Source organism: Sinohyriopsis cumingii, chromosome 5, assembly GCF_028554795.1.
Source record: "Sinohyriopsis cumingii isolate HCF-2022 chromosome 5, ASM2855479v2, whole genome shotgun sequence".
Lineage (NCBI taxonomy): Eukaryota > Metazoa > Mollusca > Bivalvia > Unionida > Unionidae > Sinohyriopsis > Sinohyriopsis cumingii.
This window is the reverse complement of record NC_142965.1, coordinates 5,586,044-5,613,247: the sequence shown is the minus strand read 5'-3', so window position 1 is coordinate 5,613,247 and position 27,204 is coordinate 5,586,044. Positions and strand designations below refer to the sequence as shown.

Genomic DNA, 27,204 nt, shown 5'->3' with positions numbered 1-27,204 from the left:
TCATGCCGTAGACGTGTAGCATCATGTCCGACCCACTCTCATTATCCTTACATCAGGCCGACCAGTCTTAACACTTAACACTAATCTCCTAATGCTGGGCGCCATTTTTACAAGTATTTGGTATGCTTCGTCTTGAACCTGCGACCTTCCGCATCCGAGGCGGACGCTCTAACCACTTAAGCCATCGGAGCGGTCAGTCGTGTCAAGTAGCAATCAAATAAATTGATCAGAATTTATCTGTATTATCTTGCTCATGTACACTGTCTTGCGAACAATCTTTGACCAAAAACTGCATCTGTATTAGCTTGAGTCTTTAGAAGAGATTTGTGTTTAAAACATGTTTGAACCTCCATTAAAAAGTCATTGCATCTTCCCAAACAAATTTAATGTTTAAGACTATGTTTGTTTGGTCTACCTGGTATATTTCTATATTGTTGAATCACACGATATTACTTATCATTCACCACTGTTGTTGCTGTTGAACTATTCGATATTAAGTATCACTCAATATTATCTTATAGACAGGCCCGGCCCTAGGGCAAGGCAAACGAGGCAACCGCCTTGGGCACCGCACTTTCAGGAAATTAACTCAGCATTGCAATTTTTGTTTGCTTGGGGCCCCGCTTATCGCTTGCTTCCTTGGTGCTGCCTTCCTTTTTTTTGGGGGGGGGGCACCATACAGATGCCCCTCCCCCCCCATTTCCATGGTGCTGCCTTGGGCCCCGCACATCATAGGGCCGGGCCTGCTTGTAGAAATAAAGGAAATCGGTGCACATGTTGAAAACAACAAAGCGCGTTCATTTCGAAATAATCGCTAAGGGTATATTTCGCAATACAAGCTTCTTGCGCATGTCCGTACGGGGAAGATGATACTGTGCCAATCCGGGTTTATAATTGTGGTCGAAAAACGTATATTTTTCAGGAAAAGCTAGTTAATAGTGGGCATTATTATTTGGAAAAGCATAATAAAATAATCAATTCCGAGTTGGTTTAAGATACATCCATGTTTCTTGTAACACATCGATTTCCCCATCGAGCCCCACCTATGACGTCATAGCTACCATTTACCTTATTTATAGCCGCTGGCTGCGACTTCAGTCATACGGGCACTTTGTATTTCTTTCAAGAAAATGGCGTCCACGATCGCGAGCACGGCTGTAGACACAACAGCTTCTGGACCACAAAAACCGACTTTAAGGAGTCGATTTCAAGATTTTGCAACTTTTCTTTTTAATGCTGACGAAGGAACAGTCCTTGGAAGAACTGCGCGAAGCTGGGGTTAGTATTAACTTGTATTTTTAATACGCCGTTTAAATATGTGTGTACTCCGTACTGTTGATAATCACAGGTTCTGTAACAGATTATGTCTTATGGGGTTGCTATTTAAATTACAGGTGAATCATTCCTGAAATCTAAATGGAGGAGAGTACAAGATCCCAAAATTACTGAAGTAGGTGTTTCAGCTTTATTAGACCTTTCATACAGGATTGGTTTTTAGTATACGGTTGTCGAGAGATCATTTAAAGGTCAAACTCGAAGCGACAGTTATTGGTGAGATTCACATAGCGCTAATGCGAGGTTGTTTTGACGTTTTAATGTGTGCAAGATACCAAATAGCATTTGTTTTTATTCGGAATTTGTTCTTTTGTCTATAGATATGTTATGTGCAGGTCACCTTGAGTTAAGTATGTTCACTGGTATTGCCTGGGGCATCTTAAGGCGCTTTTACCTGCAGTTAACTGTCTGGTTAGTATGTAGAGCAGTATGTAAGGCAGTTACTGCACTCATGGATGTCAATAGTGACATAGCGTGGTTTATTGTTAACTGACCTATTCCACAGCAAAGATGATCACGCCTTACCTGTGTGTATTTTCAGTGCTTAGATTTTCTGAAAATTCAATGGGAAATGATTGAAAATTGTGCTGTCTGTGACTGTTTAAATTTGTATATATGTACTGGCAGTCAGATAGATGAGGGACGTTAAGCCTAAATGTCAGAGAAACTGCCATTAAAGTTGTAAATTCTATTTTAGGGGTTGAGTGACTTGTGGAGTATGTTGAGCGTGCAGCACTTCGATGTTACTGGTCATAAATAACAATTGTTGTACAGCTGAGACAAAAGTCTATATTGTTCGGTTCTGCTAAGTCGTTTTAACCCTTTTCCTCATGCAAGCCCCTTTGACACCTTTACTCCATTGCCATGGAAGTCCCTTTGGACACCTACCCAATTCGCATACAATCACCTTTTGATGCCTCTACACCATTCTCATGGAGGCGCTTTTTGATGCCTGCTGTAAACCTCAGCCATTTGAGTGGGTTTTCGTAGCCCCACCTTCAAGGAAAAACCCCTATTAGATACTACATTCATTGGTGTGAATGACCATTACATCAGATCAAGTGGTCGCTGTTTGTGCTCTGGTTGAAATCTGCTTTTCAAAGTAATTGGGTTGTATTCTCCACTCTTCATTCAAAATGGAGTTTGCGGACTTGGTAAAGTACTTGCCTCATGATTGGAATCACAACTTCGAAAGCTTTAGTAACTTAGGTAAAGGCTCTGATATTGATTTTGGCAACCGCTCCGGTGGCCTAGTGGTTAGAGTGGATGCGGGAGGTTGTGGGTTCGATCCCCGGCCGAGTCATACCAAAGACTTACAAAAACGGTACTAACAGCTGCCTCGCTTGGCGCTCAGCATTAAGAGGTTAGTGTTAGGACTGGTCGGCCCGGTGTCGGGATAATGTGACTGTGTGGGACATCATGCTACATGTCTGCGGCATGATGCCCCAGTGCTAGACATCACTATAAACTGCCACATTGCAGACATCATAGCAATATGACTGAAAAATTGTTAAAGCTATGTTAAAAAATCCAAATCACATCACATCACATTGATTTAGGCAGCAATTAGTTTTTATAAATTATCAAATTCAGAAGATTTAGTGATGTAGATGCAGACAAAGAACAAGTAAATTTGGAGTATGAGAAATGGCAGCAACGGTTGGTCATGCGGCTTCACTGACTTGATGGTGAACGAGTTCTCTCAAGATTTTAAAGCACATAAAAAACAGCTATTGCTTTCAGATTTTACTCTTAAATCTTTCCATACATAACGTGTACCAAAAATGTAAAATGGTTAAAATCGCTGTTAAACATAACGTACGGTACACTACACTGCTTAACAGTTAACAGACATGCCAATCTGTATGGAGTCGAATAGGTACCATGTGTTCTGTTTTTAGCGCACTGCACTGGGTCTCTTTGCTACATGTATATTGAAGGGCAAAAAAGTCATACACCCAATGAGGTAAAGGGTTAAAATTGATTTGCCTATATGTATGGAGTATCTATACATGTCCTTTTTGTACAGCATTTACCCCATTTATTCTTTGTATTGTTTCCGTGTTTATCTGCTAAGAAAAATGTAAATGAAGAGTTCGCAGTGAGCTGTTACTGAAAAAGTTGCTGAACATCAGTATATTATTTTCTTTACAGAAATCCTAAAATTCTTTTTAGCCACAAACATGACAGAAGTGTTGTAAAAGTTTATCCCTTGGATTTGTCAATAATTATACAATCGAACAATTGGAACAGGGGCTGTGCACTCAAGACATTACACAAGTCTCACACAACATGTAGTTTATGTTGCATTGTGTCGGCACGTGATATCATTAACACAAAATATATGAAGACCAAACCCTAAGGAGAAAAAAAAAAATAGGTAACAGCAACCTTTTATCATCTTCCTCCAAGACTTGTTTGGGTTTTTTCATGAAATTAGATGCAACTTTACCAGTAATGCACATTATTATGGTGTTGAATTTTTTTAAGGTAGCCAGTCCACTTGTTTCCTTTAATAATTAAATTATTTAAAAAAATATAATAAAGTACCTTTTGATTTGTATTAATAAGTAGTTTGAATGGAAACCATCGCTCTGCCTTATCTGCTAAAAAATAACCTGGGTGAATGATTGGTTTGGTGACTTGTTTATGCAAATAACTTGCAACAGACATGTTTTGGAAGTGGACAGTATTTTGGAAGTTTCATTGTGCTTTTTAATATGGGCTGCATATGACACTTATTAAATATTCTGCTTTGTTCATTTATTTTTTATGGAAGAGGTGGATGCATCTTAAAAATGAATACGGTCCTGAACAAAAGAATTTTATTTTGTATACTGAATTTTCATTTGACATTTAGCTGGCATTGATGTTGTAAAATATTTGATTGGAAGGACAATGATGTACATAATTCGGTTACCAACAATGACACCTGTCTTCTCATAAACGTTATATAATGCCCTCTTTATGGCTATGATGTCCATATCCGTGGTAGTCAGATGGTCTGTAAAGCATGATGTACATAGCTAATCTTTGTAAGGTGCAGCTAAAACTCCATGACAGGAGGAGAGATGGAAGGACTTTTTATTGATCCTTTCTAAACTATCTCCACCGTCATAGCAATGTATGGAGAAGATAGCATGATCGGTACCGTACAATTTTTCCTTGACACATCTTGTACATGGTGATATGATAATGCTGAGCAGTTTTGACCACTTCAATTTTACTGTTATTGCAGTTTTGATGTACACATTCTCTCATTATTAAAGCCTATATAGCCTGTTAGGATTTTGATTTTATTTTGTCTACCTTGCAAACATAATTATTGTATATCAGATTTGAAAACATCAGTTGGTCTTATCTCACCTCAGCTGCAGCTCCAGGTTTTGTTTTGTAGTCACTTATTTTCTCTGTACTTATGTTTTTGGACAGCAGAAATTATTTCTTGACATCGGAATGCATAGGGTAGAAACTGAATGTCACTTACTCCTAGTCGTATGTGGTGTTTGTAGTTAAATTACACCCTTGTGAAGAGAATTTTTTTAAAATTGGGGTATAGTTTTCTAATGTCATTCTCTGCATATCATTTAATTTTTTAAAAGAAACTTGTCAAATCTGTATTTTCATCAACAGATCGTATAGATTAATCTGTTTCTTGTTGTCTGTCATACCTAATGCCAACACTGGCTGCTGTTTAGGGCAGGGAAGAAACTTGGAGATTTAATGCAGGATTAGTCTTGTTTTCCCAATAGATATATTTTTCATTGGCTGTCTTAACCAAAGCCAACACCAACTGGTGTTCATATCAAGGAAAACAGTTATTCACAATTTAATTCAGAATAATACAGGTTTCAGTACACACCTCATGGATTACTCAAAATTCACGTTCCAGTATCAGGAATTGATCAGTCCACGCGATTTGTCATGTGTGGGATAGAGTGGTTGTAAAGTGGCACATCTTTACAGCGACTTCTGATTCTACTACAAGTTTTAATTGAATAAAGTTATCAGAATATTCATGAGTTGACTGATATGAGCTGCAAAGTTCTCCAGGGTCAGTTTGGTGTTGATGAGAATTTTGACTTAAAATGTACATTCAGCCCACACAGACCAGACTGACTGCAGTACACTGACACATGACAGCACATATCTAAGGTTATTCTACTGCTGTGTTACTGTATGATTTAATTCATGTTGTCTTGACTGGCTGAAGGTGGTTTCACCACATCACATGTCAAATGTCAGGTTGTTAATATTCCATTCTGAGTACCTGTACAAGCATATACTGAAGTTTGCTTTATAAAACACATGAAGGTACAAGTATATGCATGTATATAGACCTAGCGTGAGTAACACTTCACTCACAAGGATCATAAATTACACTTCTGCCAACACACTACAAATACAGTATTGAGTATAAGATAGTGATACAAATTTCATTTTCAGTAATCAATGTTAATTCTTTGTAAAAGTTTATTTCACATGCAGATTGGCTTTGTCTAGATTGTTCTGTATTTTGACAGGGATTTTGTTAGGGGTGTGCCAAATACCAATATGATTCACAATAAGCAGTCAGTCACCTGACTTTAGCAGTACAATATGGCATAAAGCTACCCCTTTCCCTCTCCAGAAATTTGGAGATTCTATATATTGTATTTTTTTTTATTGTTTTTTTTGCAGTTCACTATTAGTTTTCAATATTTTGGTTTTTTTGAGATCACAAATCCTTTAGCCCTCGACAGATTTTGGGCAACGTTTACAGAGTACCCATCAGACATAATGATCGGTTAGCCAGGTACCCATTCGAAGGGAAATTGTGAATCGAAACTAAACCTGAACTGCTTTGTTTTAGGTTCATACATGCCAATCCCCAGAGTGGTATAAGCATATTTATTACTAATTTAATTGGCAGAGAAGTGTCATCTGAGCATAAAAAGAGCAACCTATGTATTACATGCCATAATTACAGAAAATGATGAAAAACTTGCATATATTTTTCCTACTTATCTGGATCTGCAGTTCCAACTCAGTTAAATCTCGACTAGTGCAAGAATAGAAAAAACAAATTCATTATTTGTTTATACACAACACTCACTTTAACTAGTCTTCTTGTCTTTCACTGAATGGTCATAAGTCAAAAAAGTCTTATGAAAATTACCCTTAAAATACAAACTTAAGGCATACAAGAAAAAACTATGGAAAACTGATAGTTGCTGAAAAATCCGGATAATTGGTTCATCCATGTTTGATATAGATCCGGATTTTATATTAGGATTAGTGAAATAAGTCAGGGAATCAGACTAACTTTACAGCAGCAACCCAGACGCTTTAAACTGCACCTATTTGTTCATGCAAAGCATCTGCATGATCAAACTTTTGATTAAATTTTTTAAAATGGCATCCACAAAGTGATGCATATTTAAGACGAAAATAAGCTTCTAAAAAGTGTTAATAAATAACCTAAAAGAATAAAAAGGATTATTCAGATTCTTGTGAATAAAAGCTGGAAAGGACAATTATGTTTATTGGACATCATGTGCCAATTTGAGTATGTCTCATGGCGGGAGATATGATTGCCGTCACCATGTGAAATGGAAAAGGATTTCCAAGAAGTATGTCAAGTTGAGAGATAGCAACAAGCCATTGAGCTGCTTAGGGTTCGGTACTAAAGTGTGTGCAACTGTTCTAGTGGCAAATAAAGTCTATCCATACTTTACAAACTTTTCATTTGAACCTTATCATCAATGTGTCAGACTTTTAATTACATTTTCCAGCTTACAATAGCAGTTGATATTTTGTTACACCTTACTGAAAACTGGTGAATCTTTTGGAAAAGAATCAATTGCCTTACTGAGATGGACTCATCAGGGTTGGCTGGTCCTAGTCAGGTCCACAAAACCTGAATGCTGTATTACATCGCTATCTAATTCTTATTTCAAAAGTTGTAATGTGCAATTTATTTGTCCTTTCCTGTGCAAGTTTAACACACAAGTTTAATATAATTAATCTGATAACAGTACATGGTTTCAAATTTAAGAAGTACATGCTTTGTTGGAAGTGTATGACAGTTACTTACGATGGATAAATGCGCAGCAGCCAAATAGTACATAACACAAGCCTCAAACTGTACTCTTTATTCAGTCTCACTTGCTCCTGATGTCACCAGGTACAATACCAAATAAAAACAGATTTTGCCTCATCCTTTTGTCAACTCGAGCATCCAGTTACAGAAGCTACAGTATTTTTATGCATATCCTGCAGGTTATACAGGATTTTATGCAGACCGAACCCCATCATGGTGGGTGAGCTATATCACACAGCTGGTAGTCAAATTTTGACATAACTTTTAATAATTGTTTGATAATGATTCTTAAAGTTTATCTTAAACAGAACAACACTCAACAGTTAAGATTAGCAGGAAAACAAAGTCTTCCAGGAAGTTAATTCTAGCAAAAGTATTTTTATTAAGACAGATACCTGATATTCTTCACAACTGTTACACTAGTCTGAGTTTCCTCTGACATCACTCCAATTGTGATATTTTGAAATTTGTTTTGAGATGTTGGGTCCGAGCCAATATGCCTTTCAAAATGTTGGAATTTGCCACCAGTATGTTGTGGTGTATTAGAGTAACCGCATAATAACAAGTTGAGCAAAATTAATGTTGGAAAGTCTGCAGCACCAAAATAATTGGTGTTGAGAATAATGGCCAATGTCTTTGAAATTTCAGCTTTGTTTTCCCTTCACTGCAAAATTATTTATTTGTGACATCCATGAAAGTTAGCTTTCTAAGTGTACTATTTTATTAGTATGAAAGCACAAGTGTATATCTATATTTTGCCTCTTTCAGGTGAGATTGGTCTTTTCTACTTGGTCTTTTACGCATGCCTGGCAGGGTTTTTTGCTGCCATGATGGCAGTGTTTTACCAGACCCTGGACTGGAATATTCCACGACTTCGAGGAGCAGATTCCTTACTCAGACAAAATCCAGGTAACAGTTGTAAAGGATCTTTATCAATTTCACACACATTGTGCCAGTTTGCTAAGTAGTTATAGTTCGTTCCATGCTGCTTTGTGAATGATGTCCACGTGTTTCTCATTGAATTTTCACTTCATTGTCTCCATATCTAGCTTAACTTACTGAATTTAATCCACGCACAATGCACAACTGATTTAAACAATTCATATTGACATATAGTACAACACCATTCATTCAGTACATGCTGAAAAAGATTGGTCTGTGTACTTTTAATCTGCATGTTCATCCTGAGTTTTGAAAGTCAGTTTTTGATATTGCATAGAAATCAAGGAGAGGCAACTACATTATGTCCTAATAGGAAAGGCGATTACTCCTTAATATACAAATTTACTCTTCCACAGGTTGTGGTGGCATCTACATAATTGACATAAAAAGTGTGACCCACACATTTCAACTTTTAACAAGTGGCTAGTGTTACGCTGTTTGTTGATTTAGATGGTGTTGAAACAGTTCGTGTACCAAAGGAATTAACTTTATGTACACTTAAAGATGCTGACATGAAAATTCACTGCGATGCTGTGTGGAACGATGAAAGCTGTCATTGTCAGGGAAAGAAGCTGGGAATTTTTATTTGTCGGTTGTTTTAAAAAGAAACAACCGCAAAAACCATAATTGAGAAGTTTTCCGAGCGCTTAAGAAATTTGAACTACATTTGCTACATGGATCATATGGGTGCTTGTCCTGAATATATTTGTTAAACATTTCGGATATTGGTTAATCCAAGTGTCCATTTTCAGGACAATTGTAATCTGTATTGCTCAGTTACCTGGTGATTGTGATCTTGGGCTAAAGTTTATTCCATAATCAATTAATACCCCTGAATTAAGTTTCTTATAGGTTTAATATCCTTTGTCCCAAGAACCACCTTGCTTTGCAATTTAATTATTTACTTGGTAATTAAATATCCTACAGCTTTTGCCAGGTCATTCCAGCTGACACCTGTTTGATGGCAAGATTTGGCAGAGAAGGCTACCTATGGGGTATTGTAATTACGGTACCATGTAATCACAGGAAATGCTAGGTGCTTACTGCTACGGGTTTATCAACTAGTGACACCTTTTTTCTCTGACAGAATCATCAGAGCCATTCAAACTAGCATGAGCAAAAATCAATCCAAATGCTGCCATTTTTGATCAGAAAATAAAATATGTATTATGATTAAGAAGTTGAAAAATGTGAACATTGTTTTGTAAATTATTGTATATTTTACAGCTTGTACATATTCCGTTTCATGCCAAGATAAAACACAAACTACCATCCATTAATTTTGTACATTTTCAGTGTCAGTGCAATTGAGACTAAATACTTCCTGTCAGTGTTGTTTTCCTTTCCTCAAACCATGCTTTCAAAATACATTATTTAAGTACGAAGGGAATCCCTCCATGTTTGGCACAGCATCGTTGGTCTTAATAACTTTATTAGCAAACTATGGTTCCATTTCTGTACATTTTTTTTATGTCAAAGAAGACAACTTGGTTTAGGTAAATAAATTCATTTTAGCTTGTAGTAGTTAGCTCCCTTGTATATTTATTTAGCTATGGTAATACTTAAAATGAGTGAAAAATGTGACAAAAGTCCATTCCTCCACAAATTCATTACTTTTTTTCAACTTTAGTCCAGAAAAATGTTGCATTAGTAAGAAAGTCTCTAACAAAGCCAGAGGTCACTATCACAGACTGAAAAAGACAAATGGTTTCTGTACAGTGTGAAGAGTTCTTCATAACATAAAGTTCCCAACATTTTTTAGATGCGCAGTTAGTATAAAGAAGAATCTTGTTGATTTTGGAGTAAGAAGTCAACAGAGCAAGGTTACTGTGACAGAAAGAATCGCAGTGGTTTTGCAAAATAACACTATTTCTTACACAACATAGAAAAACCAGTTTTTATGAATGGCTTGCTCTTGGGTTGAAAGCGGTTGATTTGGGGTCCTGAAGGTCAAAAGTCATTGAGGAAAGAAAAAAACTTTTTACACAGTAACATTTTTTCTGTATCACAGCATTTTCACTATGATTGTGCCATGTACCGGAATGGGTGGAAAAAGTTGGTACAGACTGTCCTCATCGGCCAAAGGAAAATGACTTACTGCATCTATTTACAGTTGGCCCATGAGAAGGCTGTATTATATTCAGTGGTTACCACTTGCATATTAAGTGGGCACTATCATGGCCATGTAGAGAGGTGGTGTGAAAAATGGTCCAGCGTTCCGTAAATATGATAGTACGGCAAACTTTGGATAGGCATAGTCAAATGCCTGTGCTACACATTACTTTGCTTCAAGAAAAGTAGCTTGAAATATCAGTGAGGATTCTTAAATAGGTCCTGTGAGAAGGGAGAAAAGTGTCATCCCTTAATATATAGTACGTGTATGACATTGTATGCATGACTATTCAAGCCCTTGTCAAAAAGGAAAGCAGGAGATTCAGAATTTTATCCAGTAAAGAAATAAAAAACAACTGGAAAGTCAATTATGTTGTGATGTTTAGATTTGTGAAACCATCTAGTAAAGCAGAAAACTTTACATTATGCAATTGTGTAATTGTGATATTGCTGTTGGGCATGGACTTGCCCATGACTTAAAATGGCATAAAAGGTTAATAAACACCAGCTTGCTGCTTCATCAACAATACAGTCTGAACTTACATTGTTTATAAATCATTGAGAGAACATTAATGTAGTTTCCTTGGAAGTTCATTTTACTATTTATTTTAGAAATGAACCTTCAAGATGCTAGTGTTGCTGGTGATTTATTTCATGCAGTTTTTCCGGACAGTAAAATCACAGAGGATTACTAGTGTGCTAGAATGAAAAGTTTAGTAAAAAGATAAATATTGCATCGAATTCAGATCAAAGAAAGATGGTACAGAGGAAACGATAACGATATAAAAAACAAGGTGTGGAAAGTGCTCCTACACAGCTGCCAACCCTCATGATTTTGGTGTGAATTTCACGACTTTTTCAGTGATTCACGGATTCATGCCGCATGCAAACAAATCACGAATTCCCCAATTATCAATAATATTAAATCTTTAATAAAATAACCTATTTCCAGTTAACTGCTAGTCATATTGGCAGTTGCCGAAACGGTCCAGTACAGCTCGTCGCGATATTAGTGGAACTATACCTGATTGGTACAGTTGGCCCAGTATCAAGCATTTTAGCGTATTTTAATCTATATGTATAAGAGTAGTTTTACAAATGCTTTTAAGAGAAACTAGGGTCTAAGCAGAATTTTGCTCTGCGCATGCGCCACAAACACAAATTTGAATTACCATTTGGTATCACATCTTGAAAATGTCTTCACCGGCAAGGAAAAAGAAATGTATTGGACAAAAAGTGAAGTTTAGTTTGAAATAGAGCAAAAATTGGCAGTGCATTCAGCCATCAAACACCATGTATACATCATGTTTTTTACACACAGTGTGCCACAAATTTTAGCATTGGGCATGGTGGCAGAGGCAATGTGAGGAAGCACAATGGTAGCAAAAAGCACATAGAGGTTGGGAAAATTAAGAACTCACGGCAGATTTCAGCTCTGGAATATTTTAAGCCATCAATGGAAGACTTGCAAGCTACCAACGCTGAAGCATTGATTGTGAGTTTTCATGTTGAACACAATTTACCTTTATCAGCTATTTTCACTAATTGTGAGCCTGGAGGGTTGGCAGCTATGCTCGTATAAACCGCCTGTGTCGGAGTGTGAGTGTGTTGCACTCTTTGTACCCAAATGGAACAAGGTGCCCATTCCGAAGGTGCAGGGGTGCAGACATGCATTTTGACATTAAATAATTATGTTACTGTCCTACTTTACTGATGGTTGTAGATGTTGTAAATAGTTATATATTCATTCAAGTTTAACAATTCCTTATTGATTCCTGAAAATCATTTTTTTTATCATTTTTGTACTCTAGGTTTGACAGCTATGAAGTTGTGCATTTTTTTTAGTTTGGCCACATAATGGGAATGGGTGGGGTGCAGAAGAGGTAGGGTTCTTATAAGTGTACTAATTGCTCATCATTTTTCTGGCTCTTTTGTGTTTATTTTTATGTGTCCAATCAGAAATCCGCTTTAGATTCTGATGATTATATGCTTGTTTATTTCAGGGCTTGGGATGCGTCCTATTCCAAATGTTGCAACCACACTCATACGCTTCAACAAGGCCAGGCCTGCAACCTTTGCCCAGTATGTGGACCATATTCAGGGATTTTTAAATTGTGAGTAGTACAAATAACTCGCTCTACATTTCTATGAAAACCTAACTTTTATGCTGTCAAAAGGATTTGGCATCTTGGGTTACTTGCTGTTGCCTGGTAATGGCATGAATCTATTGTATGAGTGTTTTATTTCAGGAGGACGATTGATCAGTTGTCTTGATGTAATACACAGTATTTGTGTCATATAATTCTAGGAGAATGTAAGAACTCCAAGGACGTAACTGGATCACGTGATTTGCAGACATGTTTGTAAGGCAAGTGACTGGCAATACAGGATAAGGTAAACCAAAATTGCAGACAGTCTTGTTTCGAAAGTTAAAACGGAAAATACCTAATTTATCAATCTGCTTAAAATCTTATCTCTAGTCATGTTCTATTTAGGGTCATGTTCTATTTACCTATTTTATTATCATCACTAATTTTATCAGCCGGTCAGATGAAGTCTTGTATCTTTGCATTTGGGAGATGAGCAGTGTGGCTGAAGAGCATCAGTGTGTGCCAAATGATTTGTTTTTTTAAAGCTGCATTGGCAAATTCAAAGGTCACTAGAAGCAAGGGACAGTGGAGATCTGATTTTAATCATATTGCATAATTTATAGTCCAAAAATGAGGTGATTTAATTAAAGTATTGAGTTATGTGATTTGTTATTGAAAGGCTGTTAGAGAAGGCTCTCTTAATTAACACATTAACCCCTAGCGAGTTAATGTGGCAGGAGGTAGTAGCCTACTGCCGAACTCTGTAGCATCATGGTCATGCATGATACACTAAAGTGGGTGGTATTATAGAAAGGTAGACAGATGTTGCTCTACAATGACCCAAATAATCTGGAATTTGTGTTGCACTACAATATACAGAGGGAAAAACCTCATTTTTTGGACCCGATTTTTTTCTACCCAAAAGTGGCATGTGGTCAGGATCCGATTTTGTCTCCAGAATTTAGACTTTTTGGTCTAAGGCAAACTGGTATGAACTGCAAACAGACAGATGAACCTTTGCAAAAAGTAGGATAATATGGGCATATGGAATAAAGAGTGGTCTCAATACAAAAATAATGGCTCCATTTAGCAAAAAAATAAATAAAAACCCAAATTTTACCCTTCTGCTCATGCGTGAGCCAAATAGCCAGTGAAAAACAATGTTTCTAACACAGCTAGGCAGTATGTTATTGAAAGATCACCTGGGATTTGGTGTTTTCAGATCTGTTCAGAAATAGCTTTCAAAATGTGTTTCCTACTTGAATTTCAGGCGAAAATGACAAAAACCTCCAGTCATTCAGTATGATCAGCTTCGGGGTGGAGTGGCTTTTTGTTAACAATAATGCACACATCCAGCAATGGTAGCTAGAAGTCATTCTCCATAAAGAATTAAATTTTAGCCAAAACAGGTTTTTGAGTGTAATGGCATGCACATAAAATTAACAACCATTGGCACTTAGTTATGTGGGGATCAAGGCTGTTGTAACATTATGTATGCCTTTGAAAACTAAGAAATTACTGATAATGTAAGACAAGTTTTTGTGTATAAAAAGGAACTTACAGTTAATGCAGAGTCTAAGATATTTTACCAAATTTATCCACTTAACATTTTTATCCCCTAAACACTTCAGGAGCATATTGCTCTGCTGCTGTTAGAACATATGTATACGTTTATACAATAGAAAATTTTCACATCTTCACATTATTTGATTTTGGTATGTTTTAATAGCAGTGATACACTGCATACTACTATTGCATTGCTTAGCTTTTCTGGTTATGTTTAGACCCTGCTCCACGTTATTTCCTCGTGTAGTTGGTTACTGGAGGCCAGAAATTGCAAAGAATGTCAGTTTTTTCTTAGTCATAGCCAACATACAAACTATCTTCCTCATTTTCCTTGGACTAAATGTGCCAGTACACATCAGGACATTAAACGATTATAAACATCTGCAGTTTCGATAGCCTTTGTATTGTGTAGAATGGCGTAGACTAGCGTTGTTGAAGCAAGCATTATGATACATCATTGAATGGAATTCTACTTTTTTGGGCAGTCAGTCATACTATAGTTTTGTGTTCAAGTTCATTGGAATTTGTCTGGCATTGAGCTCATTAGTGGCCAGAACTGATTGAAGAAAATTTACAACACAATGTTTTGCTACTGCACTGGTATGAACTAAAGCAGGAACCACATTAAATGCACTCTGGATGGATAATTGAAGCATGTGATTAAAACATATGACATTGGAGTATTTCAGGGTCACTGCATGTACTTGAGGCATTGTTACTATTGCACAAATTTGAAATTCAGCATAAGGTTTCATAATATCAAATTCAATATGAATACATGTTATTTCCAGCTTTCACAATGAAAGCACAGAATTCTGTAACTTCCAGAATTCTATATAGTACAGCATCAGTTAGGAAACCTTAAATGGCGCGACTTGTCTACATGTTAGTTGTAAATTGTATGCCATTTTAATTTTGGTGGTCTTATATCGGAGTATCTTTCTCATGTTTGTGGAGAGAAGAAATTTCAGAACAGGAGTGCGACTCAATACTAAATAAACTGGATTTCTGGCAGAAACCAATGAAAAGATTTTTTTCGAATTTTCTTATTTTGGACAGATTTTTTCCAGATTATCGAGACAAGTTTTAATGTAGTTTTACACTTTGGTCCCCGATTTTGATTTCATGATCCGGAACGCGGATTTCTTGATTAACAGAGCAAATTAACGTTAAGGAATTCCGTTCCCATTGAATTATGTCCGGATAAACAGAGTCCAGATTAACGAGGCTCCACTGTATATGCCAAGGAGCAGAATTTCCGGAGAGCAATTCCATGCCAGTCTTTCTTGGGGGGAGAATTTCATGAAAAGACATGGGTTTGTGCTCAGAAGCAGGACCTCTCTTGCCTAATGTTTACCTAATGATTTGGAAGAAAAGATTGCTTTGTTTCACAGTTTGTGATGGATAGACATGATGAGGATGAGTTTGACAATAAGTTTACTATTCGCATGGACAAGACACCTGTACTTTGATATTGAGCCAGGGAAGATGGTGGACAAAGAAGGAATGAGAAGCGTTCTGATTCGTACAACTGGAGTGGAGAAGAGACATATTACTGTTATTTTAACCATTGCCGGTTCTGGTGACGTGTTACACTCAATGATTATTTTCAAGGGAAAGAGACATCTAGATCTGAAGGCACGTAAGTGGTGGATTATCACAGTTCAAGAGAAAAGCATGGATGGATGAAACACTAATGCTGCAGTGATTGAAGAAATTTATTTGCCATTCACCAGAAGAGAGCTATCACTATTAGTTATGGACTTGTTCTCGGCTCACATCACTGATGACGTGAAGAAACAGTTGAGGCACGGAAATGTTCTGCAAGCAATAATACCAGGAGGCTGCACATCCAAGTTGCAACCTCTTGATGTGAGCGTCAGTAAATATGTCAAGAGCTACCTCCGCTGCAGCTGGATGGAATACATCAGGGATGCTACAAATGCATTAAAATCATCTGATGAAAGCAGCAATGAACGGATCAAGACAGCCAACAAACAGACTGTATTGGACTGGGTTTTAAATGACATGGACACATTGAAGGAAAAGTGCACAATGATAATGAAATCTTTCAAGGTGTGTGGCATCAGTGGAAGTGATAACGCATTGAACAGAAATGACAAACAGTTAAACAATATGGATGATGATAGTGATACAGAATTTGAGGGGTTTACGACCTAAAAAACGCTATGGACAAGCTGATTGAAATTGAATAATATATTTAAATACAGCATTAAATCGTATTTCTTTTCATTCTTTGATATTGCTATTTATTGTGTATGGCTTAGTATAAAAATATTTATCTATCAAGAGTAGATCACTCACAAAATAGCAGTTTATACGTCGGTAAAACTAATTATTTATGGTACTGTAAAGGAAAAGTAGTAAATCAGCATGATTTTATATGCAAATGTACATGTGATACATGTAGGTATATCTTTGTTGCTATATATTTTTGTTTTCAGATGAATGCATACAATATTTTAGGAAGTTGTAGTTGTTGTTGGGTTTAACGCCATTTTTCAGCACACGATAGGCTATACATGGCGGCCAGTATTAATGGTGGAGGAAGAACCCGAGAAAACTCCGGGAAGAACCATCGACCCACGAGAAGCTACTGGCAGGCATGAAAGAACTGCAAATACTGTATCTTTGTAAGATGCACATGATGCATTTGTTTGGTATTTTGCAACAATTACAAATTTAGTGCAGAGGCAATTGTTGGAAAGTTCTTTATGCAACTAGATGCCACAGTAGCCTACCCTAGATGATCCAACAATGCACTTTTTAGTCCTGAGCTAAGCACACTAAACAATGAGCCACCCTGATTCCTCACATTATGAAACGATTTTTGTATATATAAAAAATGACTATTAAATAACAAATTGTACATGTATCCACCAGCTATACCTGTGAGTCAGTAACATGGAAGTCGGTCTCCATTATTGTACAAACCACACTCCTTGATTTAAACTGTTTAATTGCAAAGGTTTTCCTGGAAAAATACATGAATTCAAACTAGGTATAGAGGATTGTACAACAACAATTTGCTTATTTTTGCTGTCTCTTTATTAACCATAATAGGTCATAATGTGTCTGATCTGAGTAATGCAAACATGAGAATGCTAATGGGTTTTTTTTGTTGCCATTTTTAAGTGGCATGAAGCCTAAGGTATCTAACAGTCCAAATAGTGAAATATATAATGTACAAATATTTTTCTATGTCTATCACTACATGCAACATGTATCATGTAGAGATATGGAGACATATCACATAAAAAAAGTGAAGAAATAAAAGAATAAATTTAAAACCTGAATTGCAAAATAGAAATTTAATGACAAAATACTGTTTGATTATATTGGTTATAGACTGTGCCTTAGCAGCCTTATTCCCTCTGTTTTGCAGACTATGAAAATGAGTTTCAACAGGCAGAAACTGGTACATTAATTGACTGCTCCTCCATCCAAGAGATGCGACGACCAGAAGAGTGGGACAAAGCATGCCGTTTTGACATCAAGGAACTAGGTGATGACTGTGTCAAGCAGCAGGCATATGGGTTTGAGGATGGACAACCCTGCATTCTCTTGAAGATGAACAGGGTAAGAGGGGAGGATCTTAAACTCACACACATCAGACTCGTATTTGCTCAGAAATTTATGGTGATTTATTACCGGCATTAACGGAAAGAATTTTTATTTAACTATGTCCACAAAATGTTCTCATTACTAAAATGAAGAGGTATTCGGAAACAAGTTGTCCATTATATTATGTAAGGAATTTGGACTATGAAGATCATGTACATGCATGCTTCATAGCTGCCAACTCTCACGAATTTGGTGTGAATTTCATGACTTTTTCAGCGATTCACGGATTCACGCCATAAGCCAAAAATTCGTGATTTTTCCAATCCTCAATTATCTTAAATCTTTAATAAAATAACCGATTTCCCGTTAAGCGCTAGTCATGATATTCGCAGTTGCCGAAACGGTTCGGTACTGCTGGTCACGATATTAGATCTACAGCCAGTTAGTACAGTTGGCCCGGTAGCAAGCATTTTAGCCTATTTTAATCTATATGTATAAGAGTAGTTTTACAAATGCTCTTGAAAGAAACTGGGGCATAACTGGAAATTTGCTCCGCGCAAAGAGTATTTTCTTTAATGAGGAAAAATAAGACAGACTTTACGGCCTCCTTAGCTCCAGAAAATTTGTCAGCAATTTTAGTCCCCAAGATCAACCAGCAGGCAAGAAGTCGGAACTGTTTAGAAAACAAATTTACGATCAAGCAGTTGAGGAAGTTCAAGTCTGCCACAGTATCATGTCTTATTGAAATGGTGTTTTCACACATTGGTCCTAAATGAAAACAGTCCACTTTTACTGCCAATATGACCTCCACAGTGGCCATCTTGGAAATCTTGTTATCGCTACTTCTGAAAGGATTATGATATTAGACTTTTAGTAAAAGGTTTATGATGTCCAGTTAGTTCTTAATGAAAATCAAATAATGACCGATAGTCATCTTTTAAATCTTTTTATCACTATTCCACTACTTCACCAAAAGACTGATTGCAAGTTGGTGCCAACCTGAAATCAAATATGAGTACCACATATCTTGTTATTGCTACTATTCCAGCGTCGGGTTTTCATCAGAAAACTACTTATGTCTTGTTCATCTTAAATAAAAAATGGTGCTGATCTCTTATACAATATGGCCACCACCAAATGCCATAATGAAAAGGCTATTGCTATTCCTCCATCAAAAGTCAGGTTTTCCCTAAAGGACTTGTGTTTTAGTTGGTTATAGTTGGTTCAAAATGTAAATAGTGCCAATGTGATATTCAGTATGACCAGCAATCAGCTGTCTAATATGGCTGCCACAGTGGCTAATTCGAACATTATTGCTTATGAATATCGGAGATGGTCTCATCTATCGGCATTTAAAAAGAAGAAATGGTCTTATCTGAAATTACTTCAAATTCTTTTCAGACACCAAGGATCTCTCAGTACTGTATACATAGCATTGGGACTTTTGACTGGGGGCTATAAACCAGATATGTCATTTTTCTTTTTTAGTAAAATGTTCTGCAGACTTTGAATCCGTTTTTTTTTTTTTTAAAGAATGAGAATATTTGTTCCTGGATGTAATTCAAATAGGAAAGAAAGTAACAAGACACCATGTACTGGAAGTTAATTGTGCAGGTGGGAATTGTTTCCCTTATTCATTATGTTTCTTGTAATGTCTGATCTTTTCATGGCTTTGTGGATATGTGAGAAAGCTTGCCAGTAGCTTCTCGTGGGTCGTTGGTTCTTTCCGGGGGTTTTCCCAGGTTCTTCCTACACCATTAATACTGGCCGCCATGTATAGCCTATCTTTGCTGAAAAATGGCGTTAAACCACACAACTACAACTTTTCATGGCTTCTACGGAATTGAAATTTGTTGAAAGAGGAAGAAAGATCAAAAGTTCTTTTCAGAATATACACAGCTGCCAACCCTCACAAATTTGGTGTGAATTTCACGGCTTTTTCAGCAATTCACGGATTCACGTCGTAAGCCAAAAATTCACGAATTTTCCAATCTTCAGTTATTTTAAATCTTTAATAAAATAACCGATTTCCCGTTAAGCACTAATCGTGATATTCGCTTTGCCGAAATGGTCTGGTACTGCTGGTCATGATATTAGATTACAACCAATTAGTACAGTTGGCCCGGTAGCAAGCATTTTAGCCTATTTTAATCTATATATATAAGAGTAGTTTTACAAATGCTTTTGAGAGAAACTGGGGCCTAACCGGAAATTTGCTCCGCGCATGCGTGAAAACACTGATTAGAGTTACCATTCAGCATTGCATGTAAGATGCTGAAAATGTCTTCACCACCAAGGAAAAAGAAATGTATTACTAAAAAGGGAAGTTTAATTTGGAATATATCAAAAATTGGTCGTGCATTCTGCTGTTAAACATTGATATTCATTCATGCTTTATGCACTCAGTGTGCCATCGCAGAGACGATGTGAGGAAGAATGTTGGTTGCAAAAAACATGTAGAAGTTGGGAAAATTAAGAATTCGCAGATTTCAGCTCTGGAATATTTTAAACCATTGGCGGAAGATCTGCAGGCTACCAACGCTGAAGCATTATCTGTGAGTTTTCTTGTCGAACACAATCTACCTTTATCAGCTGGAGACCATGCTAAACATTTGTTCTGACAAATATTCCCGGACTCGAAAATCGCTTCCAAATCATCCTGTGGAAGAACCAAAAATGCTGCAGATCCTGTGCATTCCTCACAGTAAAAGTGACAGCCAAAGAGTATTTTCTATGGTGAGGAAAAATAAGACAGACTTTAGGGCCTCCTTAGCTGCAAAAATTTGTCAGCAATTTTTAGTCCCCAAGATCAACCATCAGGCAAGAAGTCGGAACTGTTTAGAAAACAAATTTACAATCAAGCAGTTGAGGAAGTTCAAGTCTGCCAGAGTATCATGTCTTAATAAATAACTATCTCTGTATATATGTAGTGTTTTATTTTGCGAACTGGATATAGTTTAGTATTGACGGTCGGAGTGGATGGGGTGGTCAGAGTGGATGGAGTTATTGTCATGGTATTTTTCACGAATTCATGTCCAAATTCATGACTTTTTATCTCTATTTTCACTAATTGTGAGCCTGGAAGGTTGGTAGCTATGAATATATTCAGAAATTGGAAGAACCTGGACTTGCCTGGTGCATGAGCTGCAAAGACAAAACTAGGCATCGACTGGCAAAAAAGTGCTCCCTAACACCCCACCACCACCATGAAATTAATATGTACATCTGTTTGAGCTGGTTAGCCCAGTACTTGAAGTGCTTAGTACATTATATATACTAATCATAATATGTTTAAAAAACCAGTCTAACATAATTTTAAAAATATTGCAATAGGAAAGGTTTTTTTTAACCTCACAGCAGGCACCCCATCTCATTCAGAAAACATTTTCATTCAAACTGAAAGAAGGGGTATCAACAGTTTTTCATGAGCTACTTGTCAGAATGAAAGTATTCAAGTTAATAAATGATAATAATAGTTAAAATTGCTCCTTGCATGTTTTGATGATTTTGAACATGCTATGCATGTTTTCAGTGGCTTGTGAAATTCTCCACCTTACACTTGCCCTGGAGATGCAATGACAGTTTTCAGGTTGGGGGGGGGGCACTCTGTTTTCATCCTTGATAAGCATAACATTTGGACAGTGAGAGCTATATATAACATTGGGACTCTATACATTACTTTCAATGGTATAAATATTGAGACTTGTGAACTAAGTGTTGTATACACAACACTGGGACCCAGCATGGTACTATGTACATAGCACTAAAACTGCTGATGGGACTTTTACTGTTAAGTGTTTGAAATCCATGCAGTACTGGTGGAAATGGGATAATTCAGACCACTTTGAATTAAAATTTAATGGGAACATGAGTCTATAAAAAGTTCCTCGGATTTTTGTACCTGCAGAGTTTCGTTTTATTCTGGGGAAAGTCTTGTCGTGGAAGATGAATTAATTCACCCATACAAGTTATTTGAGCCTTGTATTTCTGCCACAGACTGTCAATGTAATTTTACAAGACCCTACTGCTAAAACTGTTTGTATTTCAGATTTATGACTGGATTCCTGAAGCTTACAGCAATGGCTCAGTGCCATCTGAGATCCAGGACTCTTGGGCCGAGTACTATGTCACCGTTCATTGTGAAGGAGAGGTATTTAGTGATACTTTTTTGTCTCCACCATTTCTGTGGATACTTAGGTAGTGTTAAGTAGTGTTATCCATGTCTGTCTGTATTGTCACATCACTTACCAGTTTATCACCAATTTCACTTTTCTGCTCAGTAATTAGGAAAGCCTTAATAACTGAAAGCTAGATTACATTACATTTTTTTTTTTGAGACAGAATGTTATTGCTGACTGGGAACTTTGTCATTTAGTTGCATCATCTTGACATGAGCATCTGTGTCCTTTAGGTGCATGTTTTTTTTCTTCTTATTTTTATGGGCACCTATTTTTTTCATCTGTCTTTAACTTGTCTTTCCCTGAACACTTCATTTCCGGATCTTGTCTCTCTAATCATTCAAGGTATTTCAGCCAAATCAGAGATTGCTTTTGCTACTTGTAATTTTCTGCATTCACTTTTTTATGTTTCCAAGGAAAGAAAGTGTTGCATCAGTAGTATAGAACTTGGGTGCTTGGTCATAAGTAGTATATAATTTTATGCTGTGGATCATATTATGCTTGAATAATTGAGAGCCCTTGACCATATGGTAGGAGTCTTTTCATAAGCTGAGAGTACCAGAAAGGTATATCTTTTTAAGCTTCTATAACTATTCAGTCTCCTAAATTATCCAGTTTTTTCACTTTTGCTAACATGTATTTTGTTGATATGCACTGATTTACATGCGTGCAAAATTTACCTACATTTATGTAAATTTTGCGATGTACATGGATTTGTACTCTGCTTACATTTGCATGGTGTGTAAAGTTACTTCATCTAACACGTTTACATTAGTACAATGTATACATTTGTGTGTTTTCATGACCTTGAACATTTGGCTAACATAACTAAAGTTTCTGTATTTTGAAGTTTTGTTAAGTTTTGGTAATATCGTATGTTGGTTCCTGTAGCATTTTTTAAAATGCTTGTAAATTAGTTGGTCTGTCTGTCTGCACATCAAGTTAGGATGTTTAGGAAATTTGTTTGCAACACTAGATCCTTCTTGTTTGATCCCAACACATACAACTTTGAAGAACATCTGCCTCGGATGCAGGAGGTTGTGGGTTCAATCCCCAGCCAAGTCATTCCACAGATTTATAAAAATGGTACTAAAAGCTGTCTTATTGAGTGCTCATCTTTAAGAGGTTAGTGTTAGGACTGGTCGGCCTGGTGTCAGGATAATGTGACTGGGTGGGACATCGTGCTACATGTCTGCAGCATGATGCCCCAGTGCTAGGCATCACTGTAGACTGCCACATTGCAGACATCGTAGCGATATGACTGATTTTTTTTTTTTAAAGCTACGTTAAAAATCCACACACACACACACACACTATGAAGAACAACACATTGTATGATTAAGTATTGGTAAGATGTTGAAGAATGAGGTAGCTGTTTGCTACACAGCTGACATCTGGACTTGAACACCACAAGAGAAAATCTCCCCATGACAGCACATTACTTTTACCAACCATTGGAATCTGGTGCATAATATTTTGACGACAGCTAAAGTCAAAGGGCCATCGGCACTGATGAGTGTCTTGCTGAGGTGATCCACTCAAACTGCAAGGACTTCAACATTGCAATATAGACGTTATGTGTATCATTATAGACAACAAATCCAATATGGTGATGATTGAACTGCAGTGGCCATATATGATGATTTGCCCACAACCTTCTGCTATATGTTAAAGCTGGTCTGAGATTGCTGAATATAACAATTGTTAGATGCCGTGTGTCCCCCAGGGGTGTAAAATTAGGGGTTAAAAAAAAAACCTGGTGTCAGAACTGGGGGTCAAAAACAAAATTGGGGGGTCAAAAATGTACTGACAAATTTTCATCAGACCTGTACTTTTTCAGCATGATATAGGATATTGCAACTTGCACAACATTCTCTCTCTCTCTCTCTCTAAGCATACAAATAGACCAACTTGCACAATTAACAAACAAATGCATTGTCCGTTCAAATAATAATTTTATTAGTTCATTTTACTTTTAAAGTCATACTTATAAATCTCCTTTTACTTTTTTTGAAGCAATATTATAGACCAACACATTACATATGAATCAATACCAAAAGCCAAATCTTTTTAACCAAATGGCAGTTAACTTCTGCCTGTCGTAAAATATGTATTGTCTTCAGTTTCATAGTACTTAGTCCTAGAACACAATTATCTAAAAATCAAGGAGGATAATGATTCATCTTCTTTTTAATAAGTTACACTTGAACTTTAAGATCTTTCTTTTATTGCAGCAAAGTTAAAAACCAACAAAATCAGCAATGACTCCCTGACTCTGTAATCCAAAAATCGCATTTGTCTCAGCAAGTTTACTGATTTTTTTGTTGTGAAAAAATTTCTTGGGTTATAGTGTGTTCTCCAGATATCTTCATAAACCCTGTAATGAAAGGATTATTCACTTTTGCAGTCTTCGCAATCATGTGATCAGAAGTCACACCAGTAATCCTAATGGATGTGCCATATTCCAGTTGAGAGAATTATTTCCTCCATTTTTCATTAAAGTAAACATGTACAGGTGCAAATACAGAGAAAATAACAAATTATGCTTGAATTTCATCTGTATTTTTGTTTGTTTTTTAATGGAAAATTCAAATATATAAGAAGTATTATATTCTTTAGTAGTTCAACCATGTACATGTAATGTCTGTCACACTGTTATATCTAAATTGTGAAAATCACAGGTAAAGAAAAGGCAAACGTTTTGTAAACATCCACTCCATGAATGAATGTCAGAGTTAAGTTTAGACCCCCAGAGTCAGTAATATATTTAAAGTTAAAATGTTTAAAAATTTAATTTACTGAGGCTCCGACAAAGACCAGATTATGGAGGCAACCCAAAAGGCTAAACAAACAAACCATGATGACCTATTAAATATGGAAAGAAGGAAAAGGCTGATTGGATACCATTTATTCTGACCTACCATACAGACAACCCCAAAGTAGGTAAAATCATCGGGAAACACTGGCCCATTGTGGAATCGTCGGATGCACTAAAGTTAATCCTCCATAACAAACCTGTAGTTGCCTACCGGAGACCAAAAGACCTCAAAGACATCCTAGTCGGGGTGAAGCTAATGCCAGTCACTAATCACGACCACCCTAGTCAATCTGGCCCCTGTGGCGATGAAAGGTGCACAACCTATGAACATGTAATAGAGACCAGAACATTTTCTATCATGGTGACTCGGGGAAAATTAAACATACGTGGTCCAAACAAAATGTGCAAAACAGAGAATGTCATTTATCTCATCACATGTAATATCTGTAGCCTTCAGTATGTCAGTGAAACTGAGAAGCTGCACAAAAGGATCAACCTTCATAGATCTGACTGGATGACAAAGAAGCTGTACAGAAGCCCGGTCGCAGAACACTTCTCCCCAGGCCACACTTTCAGTGATATAACACTCATTGCTATTGCTCACAACCCCAACTGGAGTCCCCAGACCAGGAAAGAAAAGAAATCTTACTGGATACGCCACCTAAGAACATTGAAACTAAACAGTTTAAACCAAGAAGACTAGAAAAAGACAACCATGCACAAATAAAATTGTCTTTTGCAGCCGACACATTTTCTTTTAAATAATTCTCTAAATTTGCTTAATTGCCTGTGATTACTATAACAATGAAATATCCGTGATATAATGAGTGCTTACATAAATTTACATAAAATAATAGATGTTGTTATGGTTCATCAATTTCTGCGTCAATACAAATTTGTTTCAGTATCAGCAACAAGCTGAAATAAACTAGTTGACGCATAATAGTTAAAATGTTGAATTCATGTAGAAACAGCCATGTAAAGTTTTGCAAACATAACCATTTTTCTATTATAGTTGTTGTCTTGTCTATGTTTTGTATTTGCCTTTGAAAAAGACTTTTTAAAGGGTCGAATGCGCTCAGGGTAGCTAGATACTACTTTTGCACTGTTCGTTATCAGTTTATTGCATTTATCTTAATCACTCCCTGACACGTGATCCCTTGCTGGATCCAGTGCACCTGAAAGGATTGTATTCACTAAATGATTTGTGTATATATTATAGAAATGACAGTTTGTATGAGTGGGGGCCTAAAAAATTACCTGCAGGCTGCATTTGACCTACTGGCCTGTAGTTGGACCACTCTATTTTAGATCACATTATAACTGAGTGTTCCATTGTCTTTTGCCTAATTTTCACATAATGCAGTACAATGTTGTTTGGGGGCTGTTGTCTGTTTCATAGGCAGATGCACCTTTCTGTATAAGAAACATCCGTAAAATATCTCTCTTCACCAGAATGCCAGCGTACAAAAATGTAAAATAGGAAAGTTTCTCATGCTTGCATTGAGATGTGGAAAGGCATCTAAAAATCAAGAATGTTGAAAAGTGAATCATTTCCATTGAAGTCTGATAAATATTATGACATTTAGGTAGACAGATCTAAAGGTACAGCAGTAAAACTTGAACTAACCATTTGAAGAAAAAAAAAATGAATCAGAAAACATCCTGCAAATCAAGATTTCTTCAACTGCTTTTGCATTTGGCTATTTGGTAGGGGTAAGCCAGTGATCTCTTGCCTTTATTTCTATTCTAAGCAGATTTGTTTTCTTTACTCCAGAATCCTGCAGACAAGGATAATATTGGACCACTCAAGTACTACCCAGCACATGGTTTCCATTTCAAGTACTTCCCCTACCGCAACCAGCAAGGCTACCGTTCACCCCTTGTCTTTGTAAGATTGGATGAGCCAAGAACGGGTGTTCTCATTATGATCTCCTGCAAAATCTATGCCAGAAATATTTATCATAATTTTAATGAGAAAGCTGGCATGGTGCATTTTGAAGTGATGGTTGATTAAGTAAAGCCTTCTACTTAGGCAGGAACATTAAAATGTACAAATCATATTTTTTTTCTTCATTCCATGCAGGATTTTATCAAAAAATAGATTTGAATTTGTTTCCTTTGTATTTATTTCTTTTCTACACCTGAATAAACATTAGAGACTGGTCGTTTATTTGAGCTGTAAAAATACCATTGTATTACACTGTAAAAATATGTTTATATCATGAAGCCTGTTTGGGCATTGAATACATAATGAGCAATACGTATTTGTGTTTAACATTATTTTCTTCCTTGATGGATACTGCATGATGTTTTTCATGATTTTCATATTAAATTCCACACTAAAAGTGGATGCTTGGAATATTCTTTTTCTGGTCAGTGTTTTAACCCAAAGCTTTTGTGAAAATTTGTCTTGCAAGTTGAATAAACTTCATACCATCTATTAGAAAGAAACAAATGAGTGTTGCATATCAGTTTTAAACAAAGTTTAAACTG

At 36.6% G+C, this 27,204-nt stretch overlaps 1 protein-coding gene across 1 annotated transcript; it reads left to right on the top strand.

Moving 5' to 3' along the window:
* The first annotated feature begins 1,085 nt into the window (after positions 1-1,085).
* LOC149798565 (sodium/potassium-transporting ATPase subunit beta-like) lies at positions 1,086-26,971 on the top strand. Its single transcript, XM_089957380.1, has 6 exons — positions 1,086-1,278; positions 8,186-8,326; positions 12,475-12,585; positions 17,534-17,727; positions 21,761-21,862; positions 26,486-26,971. The coding sequence occupies exons 1-6, from the start codon at positions 1,131-1,133 to the stop codon at positions 26,723-26,725; spliced, it is 936 nt and encodes a 311-aa protein (XP_089813506.1). The 5' UTR covers positions 1,086-1,130; the 3' UTR covers positions 26,726-26,971.
* The last annotated feature ends 233 nt before the right edge of the window (positions 26,972-27,204 follow it).